The sequence below is a fragment of the Manis pentadactyla genome, chromosome 2 (assembly GCF_030020395.1).
Source record: "Manis pentadactyla isolate mManPen7 chromosome 2, mManPen7.hap1, whole genome shotgun sequence".
NCBI lineage: Eukaryota > Metazoa > Chordata > Mammalia > Pholidota > Manidae > Manis > Manis pentadactyla.
Genome location: NC_080020.1, coordinates 29337943 through 29360479, shown reverse-complemented (window position 1 = coordinate 29360479; position 22537 = coordinate 29337943). Strand labels below are relative to the sequence as shown.

Genomic DNA, 22537 nt, shown 5'->3' with positions numbered 1-22537 from the left:
ATGATACTCGGTAGATTTGATATGAGGCACGAATTCTATTTAAGGGTTGTAATTAGGAAGGAAGAAGAAAAGCTATAGAAGTAGCAGGCGGAAGAAAACATGGGAAGATTGATTATTTCTTTGATATATCTTCTTGTAGAGTAACTTCAGCATGTATAGGTTTTAAGCTACTACTTAAATTGCACACACACATTAACATAATAGGAGTATAGTTACATAACCAAAGCATATCTGTAATTACCAGCCATCTGCAGTGAAACCAAGAAAACCAGTTAGGCACCTTAGGCATTTGTGAAAACTTATCTATGATATGGTGGATATTGTCCAAATGAACTTGAACAGTCTGAGAGAAATCAGACAAATTAAAACAACCCATTCCTGGGGACTGTTCACATGCCATATGTTCTTTTAACAATAAATAGTTTGTAGTTGTAAGACTTTGGAGCGCTACAATTTGCACTTCTCCAAATTCTTGGTTGAGTTCCAACAGTATAGATCCAGTCCAATTTTGTTGTTTTACTGTATGCACAGGCCAGCTTAGATATCTCCTTCTTCATTCCCATGGCAGGTCCAGGAACTGGTGGGATGAGTGCATCTACAGCTGTAGCAGTGCGTGGATCTTTGTTGGGGTTTTTTGATGATCATCTTCTGGCATGAGTCTTCCAGAGGGTGCAGATGTTGGAAGTTCTTTTTCATATCGTATCTTAGTTCATTTTCGGGGTAGCCCAATTAGGCTTTGATCCTCTGTATAAACACAAACAGACCCTTTGCCTACACTTTTATATGCCCTTTATACCCTTGTGTAGAACTCGTTGGAGGTTACCACACAGGAACTGCCCTTTTTTTTTTTTTTTTTTTTGCTATCACTAATCTACACTTATATGAAGAATATTATGTTTACTAGGCTCTCCCCTATACCAGGTCTCCCCTATAAACCCCTTTACAGTCACTGTCCATCAGCATAGCAAAATGTTGTAGAATCACTACTTGCCTTCTCTGTGTTGTACAGCCCTCCCTTTTCTCCTACACCCCCATGCATGTTAATCTTAATACCCCCCTACTTCTCCCCCCCTTATCCCTCCCTACCCACCCATCCTCCCCAGTCCCTTTCCCTTTGGTACCTGTTAGTCCATTCTTGAGTTCTGTGATTCTGCTGCTGTTTTGTTCCTTCAGTTTTTCCTTTGTTCTTATATTCCACAGATAAGTGAAATCATTTGGTATTTCTCTTTCTCCGCTTGGCTTGTTTCACTGAGCATAATACCCTCCAGCTCCATCCATGTTGCTGCAAATGATTGGATTTGCCCTTTTCTTATAGCTGAGTAGTATTCCATTGTGTATATGTACCACATCTTCTTTATCCATTCATCTATTGATGGACATTTAGGTTGCTTCCAATTCTTGGCTATTGTAAATAGTGCTGCAATAAACATAGGGGTGCATCTGTCTTTCTCAAACTTGATTGCTGCATTCTTAGGGTAAATTCCTAGGAGTGGAATTCCTGGGTCAAATGGTAAGTCTGTTTTGAGCATTTTGATGTACCTCCATACTGCTTTCCACAATGGTTGAACTAACTTACATTCCCACCAGCAGTGTAGGAGGGTTCCCCTTTCTCCACAGCCTCGCCAACATTTGTTGTTGTTTGTCTTTTGGATGGCAGCCATCCTTACTGGTGTGAGGTGATACCTCATTGTAGTTTTAATTTGCATTTCTCTGATAATTAGCGATGTGGAGCATCTTTTCATGTGTCTGTTGGCCATCTGTATTTCTTTTTTGGAGAACTGTCTGTTCAGTTCCTCTGCCCATTTTTTAATTGGGTTATTTGTTTTTTGTTTGTTGAGGCGTGAGAGCTCCTTATATATTCTGGACGTCAAGCCTTTATCGGATGTGTCATTTTCAAATATATTCTCCCATACTGTAGGGATCCTTCTTGTTCTATTGATGGTGTCTTTTGCTGTACAGAAGCTTTTCAGCTTAATATAGTCCCACTTACTCATTTTTGCTGTTGTTTTCCTTGCCCGGGGAGATATGTTCAAGAAGAGGTCACTCATGTTTATGTCTAAGAGGTTTTCGCCTATGTTTTCTTCCAGGAGTTTAATGGTTTAATGGTTTCATGGCTTACATTCAGGTCTTTGATCCATTTTGAGTTTACTTTTGTATATGGGGTTAGACAATGGTCCAGTTTCATTCTCCTACATGTAGCTGTCCAGTTTTGCCAGCACCACCTGTTGAAGAGACTGTCATTTCGCCATTGTATGTCCATGGCTCCTTTATCAAATATTAATTGACCATATATGTCTGGGTTAATGTCTGGATTCTCTAGTCTGTTCCATTGGTCTGTGGCTCTGCTCTTGTGCCAGTACCAAATTGTCTTGATTACTATGGCTTTATAGTAGAGCTTGAAGTTGGGGAGTGAGATCCCCCCTACTTTATTCTTCTTTCTCAGGATTGCTTTGGCTATTCGGGGTCTTTGGTGTTTCCATATGAATTTTTGAATTATTTGTTCCAGTTCATTGAAGAATGTTGCTGGTAGTTTCATAGGGATTGCATCAAATCTGTATATTGCTTTGGGCAGGATGGCCATTTTAACGATATTAATTCTTCCTAGCCACGAGCATGGGATGAGTTTCCATCTGTTAGTGTCCCCTTTAATTTCTCTTAAGAGTGACTTGTAGTTTTCAGAGTATAAGTCTTTCACTTCTTTGGTTAGGTTTATTCCTAGGTATTTTATTTTTTTGGATGCAATTGTGAATGGAGTTGTTTTCCTGATTTCTCTCTCTGTTGGTTCATTGTTAGTATATAGGAAAGCCACAGATTTCTGTGTGTTGATTTTGTATCCTGCAACTTTGCTGTATTCCGATATCAGTTCTAGTAGTTTTGGGGTGGAGTCTTTAGGGTTTTTTATGTACAGTATCATGTCATCTGCAAATAGTGACAGTTTAACTTCTTCTTTACCAATCTGGATTCCTTGTATTTCTTTATTTTGTCTGATTGCCGTGGCTAGGACCTCCAGTACTATGTTAAATAACAGTGGAGAGAGTGGGCATCCCTGTCTAGTTCCCGATCTCAGAGGAAATGCTTTCAGCTTCTCGCTGTTCAATATAATGTTGGCTGTGGGTTTATCATAGATGGCCTTTATTATGTTGAGGTACTTGCCCTCTATTCCCATTTTGCTGAGAGTTTTTAACATGAATGGATGTTGAACTTTGTCAAATGCTTTTTCAGCATCTATTGAGATGATCATGTGGTTTTTGTCTTTCTTTTTGTTGATGTGGTGGATGATGTTGATGGACTTTCGAATGTTGTACCATCCTTGCATCCCTGGAATGAATCCCACTTGGTCATGGTGTATGATCCTTTTGATGTATTTTTGAATTCGGTTTGCTAATATTTTGTTGAGTATTTTTGCATCTACGTTCATCAGGGATATTGGTCTGTAGTTTTCTTTTTTGGTGGGGTCTTTGCCTGGTTTTGGTATTAGGGTGATGTTAGCTTCATAGAATGAGTTTGGGAGTATCCCCTCCTCCTCTATTTTTTGGAAGACTTTAAGGAGAATGGGTATTATGTTTTCCCTGTATGTCTGATAAAATTCCGAGGTAAATCCATCTGGCCCGGGGGTTTTGTTCTTTGGTAGTTTTTTGATTACCTCTTCAATTTCATTGCTGGTAATTGGTCTGTTTAGATTTTCTGTTTCTTCCTGGGTCAATCTTGGAAGGTTATATTTTTCTAGGAAGTTGTCCATTTCTCCTAGGTTTCCCAGCTTGTTAGCATATAGGTTTTCATAGTATTCTCCAATAATTCTTTGCATTTCCGTGGGGTCCGTCGTGATTTTTCCTTTCTCGTTTCTGATACTGTTGATTTGTGTTGACTCTCTTTTCTTCTTAATAAGTCTGGCTAGAGGCTTATCTATTTTGTTTATTTTCTCGAAGAACCAGCTCTTGGTTTCATTGATTTTTGCTATTGTTTTATTCTTCTCAATTTTATTTACTTCTTCTCTGATCTTTATTATGTCCCTCCTTCTGCTGACCTTAGGCCTCATCTGTTCTTCTTTTTCCAATTTCGATAATTGTGACATTAGACCCTTCATTTGGGATTGCTCTTCCTTTTTTAAATATGCTTGGATTGCTATATACTTTCCTCTTAAGACTGCTTTTGCTGTGTCCCACAGAAGTTGGGGCTTAGTGTTGTTGTTGTCATTTGTTTCCATATATTGCTGGATCTCCATTTTGATTTGGTCATTGATCCATTGATTATTTAGGAGCATGTTGTTAAGCCTCCATGTGTTTGTGAGCCTCTTTGCTTTCTTTGTACAGTTTATTTCTAGTTTTATGCCTTTGTGGTCTGAAAAGTTGGTTGGTAGGATTTCAATCTTTTGGAATTTTCTGAGGCTCTTTTTGTGGCCTAGTATGTGGTCTATTCTGGAGAATGTTCCATGTGCACTTGAGAAGAATGTATATCCCGCTGCTTTTGGATGTAGAGTTCTATAGATGTCTATTAGGTCCATCTGCTCTACTGTGTTGTTCAGTGCTTCCGTGTCCTTACTTATTTTCTGCCCAGTGGATCTATCCTTTGGGGTGAGTGGTGTGTTGAAGTCTCCTAGAATGAATGCATTGCAGTCTATATCCCCCTTTAGTTCTGTTAGTATTTGTTTCACATATGCTGGTGCTCCTGTGTTGGGTGCATATATATTTAGAATGGTTATATCCTCTTGTTTGACTGAGCCCTTTATCATTATGTAGTGTCCTTCTTTATCTCTTGTTACTTTCTTTGTTTTGAAGTCTATTTTGTCTGATATTAGTACTGCAACCCCTGCTTTCTTCTCACTGTTGTTTGCTTGAAATATGTTTTTCCATCCCTTGACTTTTAGTCTGTACATGTCTTTGGGTTTGAGGTGAGTTTCTTGTAAGCAGCATATAGATGGGTCTTGCTTTTTTATCCATTCTGTTACTCTGTGTCTTTTGATTGGTGCATTCAACCCATTAACATTTAGGGTGACTATTGAAAGATATGTACTTATTGCCATTGCAGGCTTTAAATTCGTGGTTACCAAAGGTTCAAGGTTAGCCTCTTTAGTATCTTACTGCCTAACTTAGCTCGCTTATTGAGCTGTTATATACACTGTCTGGAGATTCTTTTCTTCTCTCCCTTCTTGTTCCTCCTCCTCGATTCTTCATATGTTGGGTGTTTTGTGCTGTGCTCCTTCTAGGAGTGCTCCCATCTAGAGCAGTCCCTGTAAGATGTTCTGTAGAGGTGGTTTGTGGAAAGCAAATTCCCTCAGCTTTTGTTTGTCTGGGAATTGTTTAATCCCACCGTCATATTTGAATGATAGTCGTGCTGGATACAGTATCCTTGGTTCAAGGCCCTTCTGTTTCATTGTATTAAATATATCATGCCATTCTCTTCTGGCCTGTAGGGTTTCTGTTGAGAAATCTGATGTTAGCCTGATGGGTTTCCCTTTATAGGTGACCTTTTTCTCTCTAGCTGCCTTTAACACTCTTTCCTTGTCCTTGATCTTTGCCATTTTAATTATTATGTGTCTTGGTGTTGCCCTTCTTGGATCCTTTCTGTTGGGGGTTCTGTGTATTTCCGTGGTCTGTTTGATTACTTCCTCCCCCAGTGTGAGGAAGTTTTCAGCAATTATTTCTTCTAAGATACTTTCCATCTCTTTGCCTCTCTCTTCTTCTTCTGGGACCCCTATAATACGGATATTGTTCCTTTTAGATTGGTCACACAGTTCTCTTAATATTGTTTCATTCCTGGAGATCCTTTTGTCTCTCTCTATGTCAGCTTCCATGCGTTCCTGTTCTCTGATTTCAATTCCATCAATGGCCTCTTGCATTCTATCCATTCTGCTTATAAACCCTTCCAGAGTTTGTTTCATTTCTGCGATCTCCTTTCTGGCATCTGTGATCTCTTTCCGGACTTCATCCCATTTTTCTTGCGTATTTCTCTGCATCTCTGTCAGCATGTTTATGATTCTTATTTTGAATTCTTTGTCAGGAAGACTGGTTAGGTCTGTCTCCTTCTCTGGTGTTGTCTCTGTGATCTTTGTCTGCCTGTAGCTTTGCCTTTTCATGGTGATAGGAATAGTCTGCAGAACTGGGACGAGTGACGGCTGGAAGGACTTCCTTTCTTGTTGGTTTGTGGCCCTCCTCTCCTGGGAGAACAGCGGCCTCTAGTGGCTTGTCCTGCGCAGCTGCGCGCAGACAGGGTTTCTGCTTCCTGCCCGGCTGCTATGGAGTTAATCTCCGCTGTTGCTGTGGGCGTGGCCTGGTTCGGGCAGCTGCTCCAAAATGGTGGAGTCGCGTTGGAGCAGGAGCTGCTGGGAGGCTATTTATCTCTGTAAGGGGCCCCCCTGCTCCCTGCAGCCCAGGGGTTAGGGTGCCCAGAGGTCCCGGATTCCCTACCTCTGGATTCAGTGGCCCGCCCTGCCCCTTTAAGACTTCCAAAAAGCACCCGCCAAAACAAAACAACTACCACAAAAAAAAACAAGAAAAAAAAATTTTTTTAATTAAAAAAAAAAAAAATTTTTTTTATTTAAAAAAAAAAAGGTGGTCGTTCATTTTTCTTTATTCTCCGGTGCCAGCCTCAGGCCTCTGCTCACCGGTCTTTCTGCCCTGTTTCCCTAATATTGGGGTCCCTGTCCCTTTAAGACTTCCAAACAGCGCTCGCCAAAACAAAGCAGCAAAAAAGCAAAAAAAAAAAAATGGTCGCGCGCTTTTCTTATGTCCTCTGTCGCCCAGCCTCCAGTGCCTGCTCACTGTTCTTGCTGCCGTGTTTTCCCAGTATCGAGGGCCCTACACTCTGGCCCGGATGGCTGGGGCTGGGTGTTCGGCAGCCCTGGGCTCCGTCTCCCTCCCGCTCTGCCTGCTCTTCTCCCGCCGGGAGCTGGGGGGAGGGGCGCTCGGCTCCCGCGGGGCCGGGGCTTGTATCTTACCCCCTTCGCGAGGCGCTGGGTTCTCGCAGGTGTGGATGTGGTCTGGATATTGTCCTGTGTCCTCTGGTCTTTATTCTAGGAAGGGTTGTCTTTGTTATATTTTCATAGATATATGTTGTTTTGGGAGGAGATTTCCGCTGCTCTACTCACGCCGCCATCTTCCGCCCCTCTCTCCGATTATTTCATATGACTCAAAAATTTTAACGACAGTCCATAAAAGGAAAAATTGATATAAATTGAACCTCACTGAAATTTAAAAACTTTTGCTTTGTAAGATCCTATGAAGAAGATAAAAAGATAAGCTACAGACTGGGATAAAATATTTGTAAACCCACATGAATTTAGAATATATAAAGAATGCTTAAAATTTAACAGTAGAAAAAATTAACTAGAAAATCAGCAAAAAATACAAATAAGTATTTCACTTAAGAAGATAAATATATAACAGATAAGCACATGAAAAGATGTTCGGTATCATTAGCCATTAGAGAAGTACAACTTAAAGCCATTGCTTGATTATCATTATACACCTATCAGAATGGCTCAAACAGAAAAATAACAGCACCACCAAATGCTGGTGAGAATGGAGAGAAATTGATCATATATTACTGGTAGTACACATTCATGAGAAACTAAGCAAATACTTAACTTATGACCCAGTGATTTCACTCTTGGTCATTTATTCCAGAGAAATGAAAGCTTATGTTCCCACAAAAACCTGTATATGAATGTTCATAGCTGTTTGATTTGCAATAGTCCCAAATTGGGATCAGCCCAGGTATCCTTCAACAGGTGAGTGGTTAAAGAGATTAAGACAGCATCCATACCAAGGAATGCTACTCAGCCATAAAAAGGAAGAAGCTGTTTATTGATATACACAACAGCTTAGATGGATCTTGAGGGACTCTGGTAAGTGAAAAAGGTTGATATCAAAAGGGTACGTACTGTATGATAACATTTACGTAACATCTTGAAATGACAGAATTATAAGGATGGAGAACAGATCAGTGGTTGCTGTGGGTTGGGAAAAGGGTGGGACATAGCTAAAAAAAGATGACACAGGAGATCCTGTGATTGAATTGTTCTGTATCCTGAGTGTGGTGATGGTGACACAAATCTATACATACGATAACATTTCATAGAAGTAAATACACACAATATGAGTGCATGTAAAACTGGTAAAAACTGAGTAAGTTCAGTGGATTGCATCTATTAATTTTCTGGTTGTGATGTTATAGTATATAGATTGTTACTACTGGGTGAAAGGTATATAAAATCTTTCTTTTACCTGCTTGTGAAGATATGATAGTCTCAAAATAAAAACAAAAACAAAAAACTTGATGCCCAAGTAGCCTATGTAATTAATTTTTTTCTTGGGATTTTATTTTAATCAGGTGATGATCTAATCATGGCAGATAAGGAGGACATTGAAACTCCAGATAAGGATGACATTGAGACTCCAGTGGTAACCGAAGCAACCTTCACCCTTGGAGATGGGGAGTATGAGCCAGCTGAGAATTCTGAGTCTTTTGACCAAAGTACCAAGCCAAAGAGTATATCAGAGCCTGTGGCTTCCACTCGGAAAAGACCAGAATCCAAACCTTCCAGTGACCATGAGACTTTAGAAGTTCTCCCTGTCCAGGCTTCACAGGCTGTAAGCAAAGTAGAGTATCTATTAAAACATTGGTATTAAGAAAATGTTAAGAGTTAAACGGAATTGGGAAGCAATACCACTTTTAGGGTTGTACCTATTTTTTCCTTCTACAGCCATAAAACACAATTTTCTCAGTTCTATAAATAGCTTTATGAGTGGCGGCCTTCGTGGCTTTATGAGTGGCTGCTTTTGCTATGTGGTGCTTGCATGTGGGTAACATACATCTGTCTGTCAGTCAAGCAATACATTTCTTTAGCCAAATGATATGTATTTATTTACTCATACTTTTGGCTAATAATTAGATATCTTGTTTGTATACTCTTATTCTCCTCTAATTTTTTCATTTTCCTTTGCCTTTTGTTTTTCTGCCTACTGTGAAAAATAGGAGTCTGTTTCCAAAGATGTACCCCAGACTGGATGGGGCTACTGGGGCAGTTGGGGCAAGTCCTTACTCTCCTCAGCCTCAGCTACAGTAGCTACAGTAGGTAAGGTCCATTAGTCATTTTGTTAATTTTGTGTGTATTTTGCTACAGATCAGTGTTAAACTGACTTTAATAATTCCTCTTCCATGTTCACTCAAGGGCTTTATATAGTTTGAGGATGCAGTAGTGTTGATGGGCTGATTTATAATGCCACCAGAATTTTCAGCATTATCTCATTAAGGTTGATTTCTAGGAATCGTTAGTATAAAACTTCTTTTGTGATAATGAGTCCTTTTTTTTCTTTGGTGAGGATACACTCAAAGATTAGTTATATATAGTCAAAATAACATGTATTTTGGCTGTAATGATTTTAAAAACATACAGTTTTGATACTTGGTTTGTTTCTTAAGTTTTGTTGACTCATAGCAGTTAATATTCAAATTAAAAATGTATCATTTTCTCATTAGGGCAAGGTATTTCAAATGTTATTGAGAAGGCAGAGACTTCCATTGGAATCCCTAGTTCCAGTAACATTTCAACTGAAGTCCAGTATGCAACAGGTCAGTATATGGAAGCATTAATACCTAGAGTTATGGATTGAAATGGAGCAGTGAGCTCATTTTTTGTGTCTGTTTATTATCTGATATTCAGAGCGTCATGGGACTGGTGAGAAAGGGAATTTGGAATCTTTGACTGACAGAGGTCTGTGTCCTTTAGCCACTTATTTGTCTCTTCATTTCACTTTCCTCATGTATGAAAGGGGATGATATTTTATATCTCTTTATTTATTTATATATATTAAAAAAATAAAGCCATGAATGTAGAAAGTAAAAATGTTCTAACATTGTGCTTGGCAGAACTGAGTAAGAACCCAGTAAGAATTAGCTGAATTTGACTCTTGTCATGGCCTGAAAAAATATTTTTATGTGTGAGTTTTGGTAGTGTAGGTTTCTGTATCTGATTTTTATGAAGGTGAAGTTTAATTCTGGAGGCCTGTGTTGATCAAATAGAAACCTGCTCTCACTTAAGCCATAGCGGGCAGTGTTATAACCAAGGATTAAGGATTAACGGGGCCTGGGACCAGAAAAACAAAAAGCTTTTCAGGGCCTGCTTTTGCTTTCTGTATCTCTCAGGGGCTTTATTGTCTCCCATTCTTGCTTCTCTTTGATCATCTGTATCATTTTTCTTTTGAAGCAGACTGGTTTTCTCTACTTATCTTCCCCTGCTCCAGCTTTCTGTTGGGTCATGGTATAAGTGCCCATTAAGGACAAACTGGAATCAGTTATTTCTACTTCTAACTCCCCAGGAGAGAGAATTAGGTGAGCCTAAGCTTGGATTACATATCCATGTACCAGCTGTGGCCAGCAGCCATCACATTATACAAACATCAATGTAAAGGACTACATGTATAAGCTGGGGTCACTGTTATTATTGATATCTGCATCACACTACTTTGGCTGCAAGTAATATGTGACTAAAATGAGTTTATTTTTCTCTTAGGAACACCAGACATAGGCTGTTTTAGATTTAGTTTAGTGGCTCATTGATTTCAGAGTTCAGTGTTGGCTTCTCCATGATTTTCTTTGTGTCTGTGATTGTCAGACAAAATACTGCAGCTCAAAGTATAGTGTTCTAATATTATAGTGCTCAAAGTCAGGAATTAAGTGGATGAGAAGTATCATTCTCCTCATGTATCTCTCTCCCCTAAACGAGAGAAAAACTTTTACCAGCAATGCCCAGTGTATTTCCGATTCCATTGGCTGAACAGTGTCTCATGTTCATGCTGTAGCAGCAAGAGATGCTGGGACAATGAGTTTAGGGCATTATCATAAACCTCCATATTAGAAGCTGGGCTTAAAAGGCAAGGAGAAAGGGATTAGAAATGGTCTTGGTTAGGTAAACAGCAGTGTCTTCCACGACAACCTCAAAGATGTCTGCCACACAAGTCATATTTTAAGAAAGGCATTGAAAAACTGGATCAGTCTTAAAAAGAGTGAGCTAGATAGTGAAATATCTAGAGTTAAGGTCTTACAAGAGAAAGTTGAAAGTATCATGGATATGGAATCAGTAAATTTGGGGAAAGGGAGATTGGGAGAATATGTCAGTTCCTTTCACATCTTTAAAGACTACTATGGAGACGAGGGCTTAGATTCATTCTTTGTGGCTCATGAGGAGAGAACTAGTACCACTCTGGAAGTTATATGGTTTTACTTTAGTAAAAAAATTTTAAAAGATTATGAGAATAAAGATAATTTTTTTTTCTCCAATTTTTTTTTTTTTGAGAGGGCATCTCTCATATTTATTGATCAAATGGTTGTTAACAGTTAACAACAATAAAATTCTATACAGGGGACTCAATGCACAATCATTAATCCAACCCAAGCCTAATGCTCATCACTCTCCGATCTTCTGAAGCACAACGAACAAGTTCTTACATGGTGAACAAATTCTTACATAGTGAGTAAGTCCTTACATGGTGAATAGTACAAGGGCAGTCATCACAGAAACTTTCAGTTTTGATCATGCATTATGAACTACAAACAATCAGGTCAGATATGAATATTTGTTTGATTTTTATACTTGATTTATATGTGAATCCCACATTTCTCCCTTATTATTATTATTATTTTTTTTTTTTTTTAAATAAAATGCTGAAGTGGTAGGTAGATGCAAGATAAAGGTAGAAAACATAGTTTAGTGTTGTAAGAAAGCAAATGTAGATGATCAGGTGTGTGCCTATAGGCTAACTATTAATCCAAGCTAGACAAGGGCAACAAAACATCCACGGATGCAGAAGATTTCTCTCAAAACAGGGGGGGTGAGGTTCTAAGCCTCACCTCTGTTGATCCCCAATTTCTCACTTGATGGCCCCCCTGCGACTGTGCCTGTCTTAGGTTGTTCCTCCCTTGAGGAATCTTACCCGTCTCTGGCTAACCAGTCATCTTCCGGGGCCATACAGGGAAATGTAAAGTTGGTAAGTGAGAGAGAAGCCATATTGTTTGAAAAGGTTAGCTTTTGACTTCTTTGCAGATTTATGCCCTGTGGCTTTTATGCCCAGCATTTGTCTTGAGGTATCTTTACCACTTGGAAGAATTATGAAACTCGGTAAATTCGATATGAGGCACGAATTCTATTTAAGGGTTGTAATTAGGAAGGAAGAAGAAAAGCTATAGAAGTAGCAGACGGAAGAAAACATGGGAAGATTGGTTATTTTTTTGACATATCTTCTTGTAGAGTAACTTAAGCATGTATAGGTTTTAAACTACTAATTAAATTGCGCACACACATTAATATAATAGGAATACAGTTACATAACCAAAGCAGACCTATAATTACCAGGCATCTCCAGTGAAACCAAGAAAACCAGTTAGGCACCCTAAGCATTTGTGAAAACTTACTTATGATATGATGGATATTGTCTAACTGAATTTGAATAGTATGAGAAAAATCAGACAATTTAAAACAACACATTCCTGGGAACTGTTCAAATCCCATATGTTCTTTTAACAGTAGATAGTCTGTAGTCTCAAGATTTTGGAGCGCATCAACTTGCACTTCTCCTAATTCTTGGTTGAATTCCAGCAGTATAGATCCAGTCAAATTTGTTATTTTACTGTATGCACAGGCCAGCTTAGATATCTCCCCCTTCATTCCAATGGCAATTCCAGGAACCAGTGGGATGAATGCAGCTACAACTGCAACAGCACGAGGATCTTTGTTGACATTTTTTGATGATCATCTTCTGGAATGACTCTTCCAGAGTATGTTGATGTTGGAACTTCTTCTCCATATCGTATCTTATTTCATTTTCTGGGTAGCCAAATTGGGCTTTGATCCTCAAACAGACCCTTTGCCCACACTTTGATATGCCCTTTATACCATTGTGAAGAACTTATTGGAGGTCACCACACAGGAACTGCTTTTTTTTTTTTTTTTTTAAAGAGAAAGGAATATTATCAGAAAAATGTACTTCCATAGCTGATCATCTGACACCCTTTAAATGACCAAATTAAGGATATTTAAAGCATGCATTAATCGTTGATTTACAGTTGGTTTTATCCTATCAGGGAGTAATCCCTCTTTCATTTTTTTTTGTTTTTGTTTTTTTTTTGTTATCATTAATGTACAATTACATGAAGAATATTATATTTACTAGGCTCTCCCCTATACCAGGTTCCCCCTATAAACCCCTTTACAGTCACTGTCCATCAGTATAGCACAATGCTGTAGAATCACTACTTGTCTTCTCTGTGTTGTTCAGCCCTCCCCTTTCTCCCACCCTTCCCTTTATGCATGCTAATCTTAATACCCCCTTCGTCTCCCCACCCCTTATCCCTCCCTACCCATCCATCCTCCCTAGTCCCTTTCCCTTTGGTACCTGTTAGTCCATTCTTGGGTTCTGTGATTCTGCTGCTGTTTTCTTCATTCAGTTTTTCCTTTGTTCTTATACTCCACAAATGAGTGAAATCATTTGGTATTTCTCTTTCTCCACTTGGCTTATTTCACTGAGCATAACACCCTGTAGCTCCATCCCTGTTGCTGCAAATGGTAGGATTTGTTTTCTTCTTCTGGCTGAGTAATATTCCATTGTGTATATGTACCACATCTTTTTTTTTATTAAATAATTATTTTTTATTGAAGGGTAGTTGACGCACAGTATTACATTACATTAGTTTCAAGTGTACAACACAGTGGTAGAACATTTATATACATAATTCTAGGTTCCAGCTATCACCCTACCAAGCTGTTACAATATCTTGACTATATTCCTTATGCTATACATTACATCCCGGTTACTTATTTTACCATTGGAAGTCTGTCCTTTTTTTTTTTTTTTTTTTTGTGAGGGCATCTCTCATATTTATTGATCAAATGGTTGTTAACGACAATAAAATTCTGTATAGGGGAGTCAATGCTCAATGCACAATCATTAATCCACCCCAAGCTTAATTTTCGTCAGTCTCCAATCTTCTGAGGCATAACAAACAAGTTCTTACATGTAGAACAAATTCTTACATAATGAATAAGTTACATAGTGAACAGTACAAGGGCAGTCATCACAGAAACTTTCGGTTTTGCTCATGCATTATGAACTCTAAAGAGTCAGTTCAAATATGAATACTCATTTGGTTTCTATACTTGATTTATATGTGGATACCACATTTCTCTCTTTATTATTATTTTTAATAAAATGCTGAAGTGGTAGGTAGATACAAGATAAAAGGTAGAAAACATAGTTTAGTGTTGTAAGAGAGCAAATGTAGATGATCAGGTGTGTGCCTGTAGACTATGTGTTAATCCAAGCTAGACCAGGGCAATAAAACATCCACGTATGCAGAAGATTTCTCTCAGAACAGGGGGGGTGAGGTTCTAAGCCTCACCTCTGTTGATCCCCAATTTCTCACCTGATGGCCCCCCTGCGACTGTGCCTGTCTTAGGTTGTTCCTCCCTTGAGGAATCTTACCCGTCTCTGGCTAACCAGTCATCTTCCGGGGCCATACAGGGAAATGTGAAGTTGGTAAGTGAGAGGGAAGCCTTATTGTTTGAAAAGGTTAGCTTTTTACTTCTTTGCATATTTATGCCCTGTGGCTTCTATGCCCAGCATTTGTCTTGAGGTATCTTTACCACTTGGAGGAGTTATGATACTCGGTAAATTTGATATGAGGCACGAATTTTATTTAAGGGTTGTAATTAGGAAGGAAGAAGAAAAGCTATAGAAGTAGCAGACGGAAGAAAACATGGGAAGATTGATTATTTCTTTGACATATCTTCTTGTAGAGTTACTTCAGCATATATAGGTTTTAAGCTACTACTTAAATTGCGCACACACATTAACATAATAGGAGTATAGTTACATAACCAAAGCATATCTGTAATTACCAGCCATCTCCAGTGAAACCAAGAAAACCATTAAGGCACCTTAGGCATTTGTGAAAACTTATCTATGATATGGTGGATATTGTCCAACTGAACTTGAACAGTCTGAGAGAAATCAGACAAATTAAAACAACCCATTCCTGGGGACTGTTCACATGCCATATGTTCTTTTAACAGTAAATAGTCTGTACTTGTAAGAGTTTGGAGCGCTACAATTTGCACTTCTCCAAATTCTTGGTTGAGTTCCAACAGTATAGATCCAGTCAAATTTGTTGTTTTACTGTATGCACAGGCCAGCTTAGATATCTCCTTCCTCATTCCCATGGCAAGTCCAGGAACTGGTGGGATGAGTGCATCTACAGCTGTAGCAGTGCGTGGATCTTTGTTGGGGTTTTTTGATGATCATCTTCTGGCATGAGTCTTCCAGAGAGTGCAGATGTTGGAAGTTCTTTTTCATATCGTATCTTAGTTCATTTTCGGGGTAGCCCAATTAGGCTTTGATCCTCTGTATAAACACAAACAGACCCTTTGCCTACACTTTTATATGCCCTTTATACCCTTGTGTAGAACTCGTTGGAGGTTACCACACAGGAACTGCCCTTTTTTTTTTTGGTATCACTAATCTACACTTACATGACGAATATTATGTTTACTAGGCTCTCCCCTATACCAGGTCTCCCCTATAAACCCCTTTACAGTCACTGTCCATCAGCATAGCAAAATGTTGTAGAATCACTACTTGCCTTCTCTGTGTTGTACAGCCCTCCCTTTTCTCCTACACCCCCATGCATGTTAATCTTAATACCCCCCTACTTCTCCCCCCCTTATCCCTCCCTACCCACCCATCCTCCCCAGTCCCTTTCCCTTTGGTACCTGTTAGTCCATTCTTGAGTTCTGTGATTCTGCTGCTGTTTTGTTCCTTCAGTTTTTCCTTTGTTCTTATATTCCACAGATAAGTGAAATCATTTGGTATTTCTCTTTCTCCGCTTGGCTTGTTTCACTGAGCATAATACCCTCCAGCTCCATCCATGTTGCTGCAAATGATTGGATTTGCCCTTTTCTTATGGCTGAGTAGTATTCCATTGTGTATATGTACCACATCTTCTTTATCCATTCATCTATTGATGGACATTTAGGTTGCTTCCAAATCTTGGCTATTGTAAATAGTGCTGCAATAAACATAGGGGTGCATCTGTCTTTCTCAAACTTGATTGCTGCGTTCTTAGGGTAAATTCCTAAGAGTGGAATTCCTGGGTCAAATGGTAAGTCTGTTTTGAGCATTTTGATATACCTCCATACTGCTTTCCACAATGGTTGAACTAGTTTACATTCCCACCAGCAGTGTAGGAGGGTTCCCCTTTCTCCACAGCCTCACCAACATTTGTTGTTGTTTGTCTTTTGGATGGCAGCCATCCTTACTGGTGTGAGGTGATACCTCATTGTAGTTTTAATTTGCATTTCTCTGATAATTAGCGATGTGGAGCATCTTTTCATGTGTCTGTTGGCCATCTGTATTTCTTTTTTGGAGAACTGTCTGTTCAGTTCCTCTGCCCATTTTTTAATTGGGTTATTTGTTTTTTGTTTGTTGAGGCGTGTGAGCTCCTTATATATTCTGGACGTCAAGCCTTTATCGGATGTGTCATTTTCAAATATATTCTCCCATACTGTAGGGATCCTTCTTGTTCTATTGATGGTGTCTTTTGCTGTACAGAAGCTTTTCAGCTTAATATAGTCCCACTTACTCATTTTTGCTGTTGTTTTCCTTGCCCGGGGAGATATGTTCAAGAAGAGGTCACTCATATTTATGTCTAAGAGGTTTTCGCCTATGTTTTCTTCCAAGAGTTTAATGGTTTCATGGCTTACATTCAGGTCTTTGATCCATTTTGAGTTTACTTTTGTATATGGGGTTAGACAATGGTCCAGTTTCATTCTCCTACATGTAGCTGTCCAGTTTTGCCAGCACCACCTGTTGAAGAGACTGTCATTTCGCCATTGTATGTCCATGGCTCCTTTATCGAATATTAATTGACCATATATGTCTGGGTTAATGTCTGGATTCTCTAGTCTGTTCCATTGGTCTGTGGCTCTGCTCTAGTGCCAGTACCAAATTGTCTTGATTACTATGGCTTTATAGTAGAGCTTGAAGTTGGGGAGTGAGATCCCCCCTACTTTATTCTTCTTTCTCAGGATTGCTTTGGCTATTCGGGGTCTTTGGTGGTTCCATATGAATTTTTGAATTATTTGTTCCAGTTCATTGAAGAATGTTGCTGGTAGTTTCATAGGGATTGCATCAAATCTGTATATTGCTTTGGGCAGGATGGCCATTTTGACGATATTAATTCTTCCTAGCCACGGGCATGGGATGAGTTTCCATCTGTTAGTGTCCCCTTTAATTTCTCTTAAGAGTGACTTGTAGTTTTCAGAGTATAAGTCTTTCACTTCTTTGGTTAGGTTTATTCCTAGGTATTTTATTTTTTTTGCTGCAATTGTGAATGGAGTTGTTTTCCTGATTTCTCTTTCTGTTGGTTCATTGTTAGTATCTAGGAAAGCCACAGATTTCTGTGTGTTGATTTTGTATCCTGCAACTTTGCTGTATTCCGTTATCAGTTCTAGTAGTTTTGGGGTGGAGTCTTTAGGGTTTTTTATGTACAGTATCATGTCATCTGCAAATAGTGACAGTTTAACTTCTTCTTTACCAATCTGGATTCCTTGTATTTCTTTATTTTGTCTGATTGCCGTGGCTAGGATCTCCAGTACTATGTTAAATAACAGTGGAGAGAGTGGGCATCCCTGTCTAGTTCCCGATCTCAGAGGAAATGCTTTCAGCTTCTCGCTGTTCAATATAATGTTGGCTGTGGGTTTATCATAGATGGCCTTTATTATGTTGAGGTACTTGCCCTCTATTCCCATTTTGCTGAGAGTTTTTAACATGAATGGATGTTGAACTTTGTCAAATGCTTTTTCAGCATCTATGGAGATGATCATGTGGTTTTTGTCTTTCTTTTTGTTGATGTGGTGGATGATGTTGATGGACTTTCGAATGTTGTACCATCCTTGCATCCCTGGGATGAATCCCACTTGGTCATGGTGTATGACCCTTTTGATGTATTTTTGAATTCGGTTTGCTAATATTTTGTTGAGTATTTTTGCATCTACGTTCATCAGGGATATTGGTCTGTAGTTTTCTTTTTTGGTGGGGTCTTTGCCTGGTTTTGGTATTAGGGTGATGTTAGCTTCATAGAATGAGTTTGGGAGTATCCCCTCCTCCTCTATTTTTTGGAAAACTTTAAGGAGAATGGGTATTATGTCTTCCCTGTATGTCTGATAAAATTCCGAGGTAAATCCATCTGGCCCGGGGGTTTTGTTCTTTGGTAGTTTTTTGATTACCGCTTCAATTTCGTTGCTGGTAATTGGTCTGTTTAGATTTTCTGTTTCTTTCTGGGTCAGTCGTGGAAGGTTGTATTTTTCTAGGGAGTTGTCCATTTCTCCTAGGTTTCCCGGCTTGTTAGCATATACGTTTTCATAGTATTCTCCAATAATTCTTTGCATTTCCGTGGGGTCCGTCGTGATTTTTCCTTTCTCGTTTCTGATACTGTTGATTTGTGTTGACTCTCTTTTCTTCTTAATAAGTCTGGCTAGACGCTTATCTATTTTGTTTATTTTCTCGAAGAACCAGCTCTTGGTTTCATTGATTTTTCTATTGTTTTATTCTTCTCAATTTTATTTATTTCTTCTCTGATCTTTATTATGTCCCTCCTTCTGCTGACCTTAGGCCTCATCTGTTCTTCTTTTTCCAATTTCGATAATTGTGACGTTAGACCATTCATTTGGGATTGCTCTTCCTTTTTTAAATATGCTAGGATTGCTATATACTTTCCTCTTAAGACTGCTTTTGCTGTGTCCCACAGAAGTTGGGGCTTAGTGTTGTTGTTGTCATTTGTTTCCATATATTGCTGGATCTCCATTTTGATTTGGTCATTGATCCATTGATTATTTAGGAGCGTGTTGTTAAGCCTCCATGTGTTTGTGAGCCTCTTTGCTTTCTTTGTACAGTTTATTTCTAGTTTTATGCCTTTGTGGTGTGAAAAGTTGGTTGGTAGGATTTCAATCTTTTGGAATTTTCTGAGGCTCTTTTTGTGGCCTAGTATGTGGTCTATTCTGGAGAATGTTCCATGTGCACTTGAGAAGAATGTATACCCGCTGCTTTTGGATGTAGAGTTCTATAGATGTCTATTAGGTCCATCTGCTCTACTGTGTTGTTCAGTGCTTCCGTGTCCTTACTTATTTTCTGCCCAGTGGATCTATCCTTTGGGGTGAGTGGTGTGTTGAAGTCTCCTAGAATGAATGCATTGCAGTCTATATCCCCCTTTAGTTCTGTTAGTATTTGTTTCACATATGCTGGTGCTCCTGTGTTGGGTGCATATATATTTAGAATGCTTATATCCTCTTGTTTGACTGAGCCCTTTATCATTATGTAGTGTCCTTCTTTATCTCTTGTTACTTTCTTTGTTTTGAAGTCTATTTTGTCTGATATTAGTACTGCAACCCCTGCTTTCTTCTCACTGTTGTTTGCTTGAAATATGTTTTTCCATCCCTTGACTTTTAGTCTGTACATGTCTTTGGGTTTGAGGTGAGTTTCTTGTAAGCAGCATATAGATGGGTCTTGCTTTTTTATCCATTCTGTTACTCGGTGTCTTTTGATTGGTGCATTGAGTCCATTTACATTTAGGGTGACTATTGAAAGATATGTACTTATTGCCATTGCAGGCTTTAAATTTGTGGTTACCAAAGGTTCAAGGTTAGCCTCTTTAGTATCTTACTGCCTAACTTAGCTCGCTTATTGAGCTGTTATATACACTGTCTGGAGATTCTTTTCTTCTCTCCCTTCTTGTTCCTCCTCGTCAATTCTTCATATGTTGGGTGTTTTGTGCTGTGCTCTTTCTAGGAGTGCTCCCATCTAGAGCAGTCCCTGTAAGATGTTCTGTAGAGGTGGTTTGTGGAAAGCAAATTCCCTCAGCTTTTGTTTGTCTGGGAATTGTTTAATCCCACCGTCATATTTGAATGATAGTCGTGCTGGATACAGTATCCTTGGTTCAAGGCCCTTCTGTTTCATTGTATTAAATATATCATGCCATTCTCTTCTGGCCTGTAGGGTTTCTGTTGAGAAATCTGACGTTAGCCTGATGGGTTTCCCTTTATAGGTGACCTTTTTCTCTCTAGCTGCCTTTAACACTCTTTCCTTGTCCTTGATCTTTGCCATTTTAATTATTATGTGTCTTGGTGTTGCCCTTCTTGGATCCTTTCTGTTGGGGGTTCTGTGTATTTCCGTGGTCTGTTTGATTACTTCCTCCCCCAGTGTGGGGAAGTTTTCAGCAATTATTTCTTCTAAGATACTTTCCATCTCTTTTCCTCTCTCTTCTTCTTCTGGGACCCCTATAATACGGATATTGTTCCTTTTGGATTGGTCACACAGTTCTCTTAATATTGTTTCATTCCTGGAGATCCTTTTGTCTCTCTCTATGTCAGCTTCTATGCGTTCCTGTTCTCTGATTTCAATTCCATCAATGGCCTCTTGCATTCTATCCATTCTGCTTATTAAACCCTTCCAGAGTTTGTTTCATTTCTGCGATCTCCTTTCTGGCATCTGTGATCTCCTTCCGGACTTCATCCCATTTCTCTTGCGTATTTCTCTGCATCTCTGTCAGCATGTATATGATTCTTATTTTGAATTCTTTTTCAGGGAGACTGGTTAGGTCTGTCTCCTTCTCTGGTGTTGTCTCTGTGATCTTTGTCTGCCTGTAGCTTTGCCTTTTCATGGTGATAGGAATAGTCTGCAGAACTGGGACGAGTGATGGCTGGAAGGACTTCCTTTCTTGTTGGTTTGTGGCTCTCCTCTCCTGGGAGAACAGCGACCTCTAGTAGCTTGTGCTGCGCAGCTGCGCACAGACAGGGTTTCTGCTTCCTGCCCGGCTGCTATGGAGTTAATCTCCGCTGTTGCTGTGGGCGTGGCCTGGCTCGGGCAGCTGCTCCAAAGTGGTGGAGACGCGTTGGAGCAGGAGCTGCTGGGAGGCTATTTATCTCCGTAAGGGGCCTCCCTGCTCCCTGCAGCCCAGGGGTTAGGGTGCCCAGAGATCCCGGATTCCCTACCTCTGGATTAAGTGACCCGCCCTGCCCCTTTTAGACTTCCAAAAAGCACCCGCCAAAACAAAACAACGCCCACCAAAAAAAAAAAGAAAAAAAATTTTTTTTAATTAAAAAAAAAAAAGTTTTTAATTAAAAAAAAAAAAAAAGGTGGTCGTTCGTTTTTCTTTATTCTGCGGTGCCAGCCTCAAGCCTCTGCTCACCGGTCTTTCTGCCCTGTTTCCCTAGTATTGGGGTCCCTATCCCTTTAAGACTTCCAAAAAGCACTCACCAAAGCAAAACAGCAAAAAAGCAAAAAAAAAATGGTCGCGCGCTTTTCTTATGCCCTCTGTCGCCCAGCCTCCAGTGCCTGCTCACTGTTCTTGCTGCCCTGTTTTCCCAGTATCGAGGGCCCTGCACTCTGTCCCAGATGGCTGGGGCTGGGTGTTCGGCAGTCCTGGGCTCCGTCTCCCTCCCGCTCTGCCTGCTCTTCTCCCTTCGGGAGCTGGGGGGGAGGGGCGCTCGGCTCCTGCGGGGCCGGGGCTTGTATCTTACCCCCTTCGCGAGGCGCTGGGTTCTCTCAGGTGCGGATGTGGTCTGGATATTGTCCTGTGTCCTCTGGTCTTTATTCTAGGAAGGGTTGTCTTTGTTATATTTTCATAGATATATGTTGTTTTGGGAGGAGATTTCCGCTGCTCTACTCACGCCGCCATCTTCTGCCCCCCTGTACCACATCTTCTTTATCCAATTGTGTACTGATGGACACTTAGGTTGCTTCCAATTCTTGGCTATTGTAAATAGTGCAGCGATAAACATAGGGGTACATCTATCTTTTTCAAACTTGAGTGCTGCATTCTTAGGGTAAATTCCTAGGAGTGGAATTCCTGGGTCAAATAGTAAGTTTATTTTGACCATTTTGAGGAACCTCCATACTGCTTTCCACAATGGTTGAACTAACTTACATTCCCACCAGCAGTGTAGGAGGGTTCCCCTTTCTCCACAGCCTCGCCAACATTTGTTGTTGTTTGTCTTTTGGATGGTAACCATCCTTACTGGTGTGAGGTGATATCTCTTTGTAGTTTTAATTTGCATTTCTCTGATAATTAGCGATGTGGAGCATCTTTTCATGTGTCTGTTGGCCATCTGTATTTCTTTTTTGGAGAACTGTCTGTTCAGTTCCTCTGCCCATTTTTTAAGTGGATTTTTTGTTTTTTGTTTGTTGAGGTGGGTGAGCTCTTTATATATTTTGGACGTCAAGCCTTTATTGGATCTGTCATTTTCAAATATATTGTCCCATGCTGTAGGGTTCCTTTTTGTTCTATTGATGGTGTCTTTTGCTATACAGAAGCTTTTCAGCTTAATATAGTCCCACTTGTTCATTTTTGCTGTTGTTTTCCTTGCCCGGGGAGATATGTTCAAGAAGAGGTCACTCATTTTATGTCTAAAAGGTTTTTGCCTATGTTTTCTTCTAAGAGTTTTATGGTTTCATGACTTACATTCAGGTCTTTGATCCATTTTGAATTTACTTTT

General features: G+C 39.7%; 1 protein-coding gene across 4 annotated transcripts in view; it reads left to right on the top strand.

Moving 5' to 3' along the window:
- The window catches only part of FAM114A2 (family with sequence similarity 114 member A2), an 84841-nt gene that overhangs the window by 3671 nt on the left and 58633 nt on the right, over window positions 1–22537 (top strand). For 3 of the 4 annotated variants that reach the window (XM_036909178.2, XM_036909101.2, XM_036909264.2), the window contains 3 exons: window positions 8329–8597; window positions 8974–9073; window positions 9478–9570. In XM_036909178.2, the coding sequence (XP_036765073.2) occupies window positions 8343–8597; window positions 8974–9073; window positions 9478–9570 (448 nt within the window). In that variant the 5' untranslated portion in view covers window positions 8329–8342. The remainder of the gene's footprint in view (window positions 1–8328; window positions 8598–8973; window positions 9074–9477; window positions 9571–22537) is intronic. The other variant, XM_057491027.1, reaches the window with a different exon arrangement.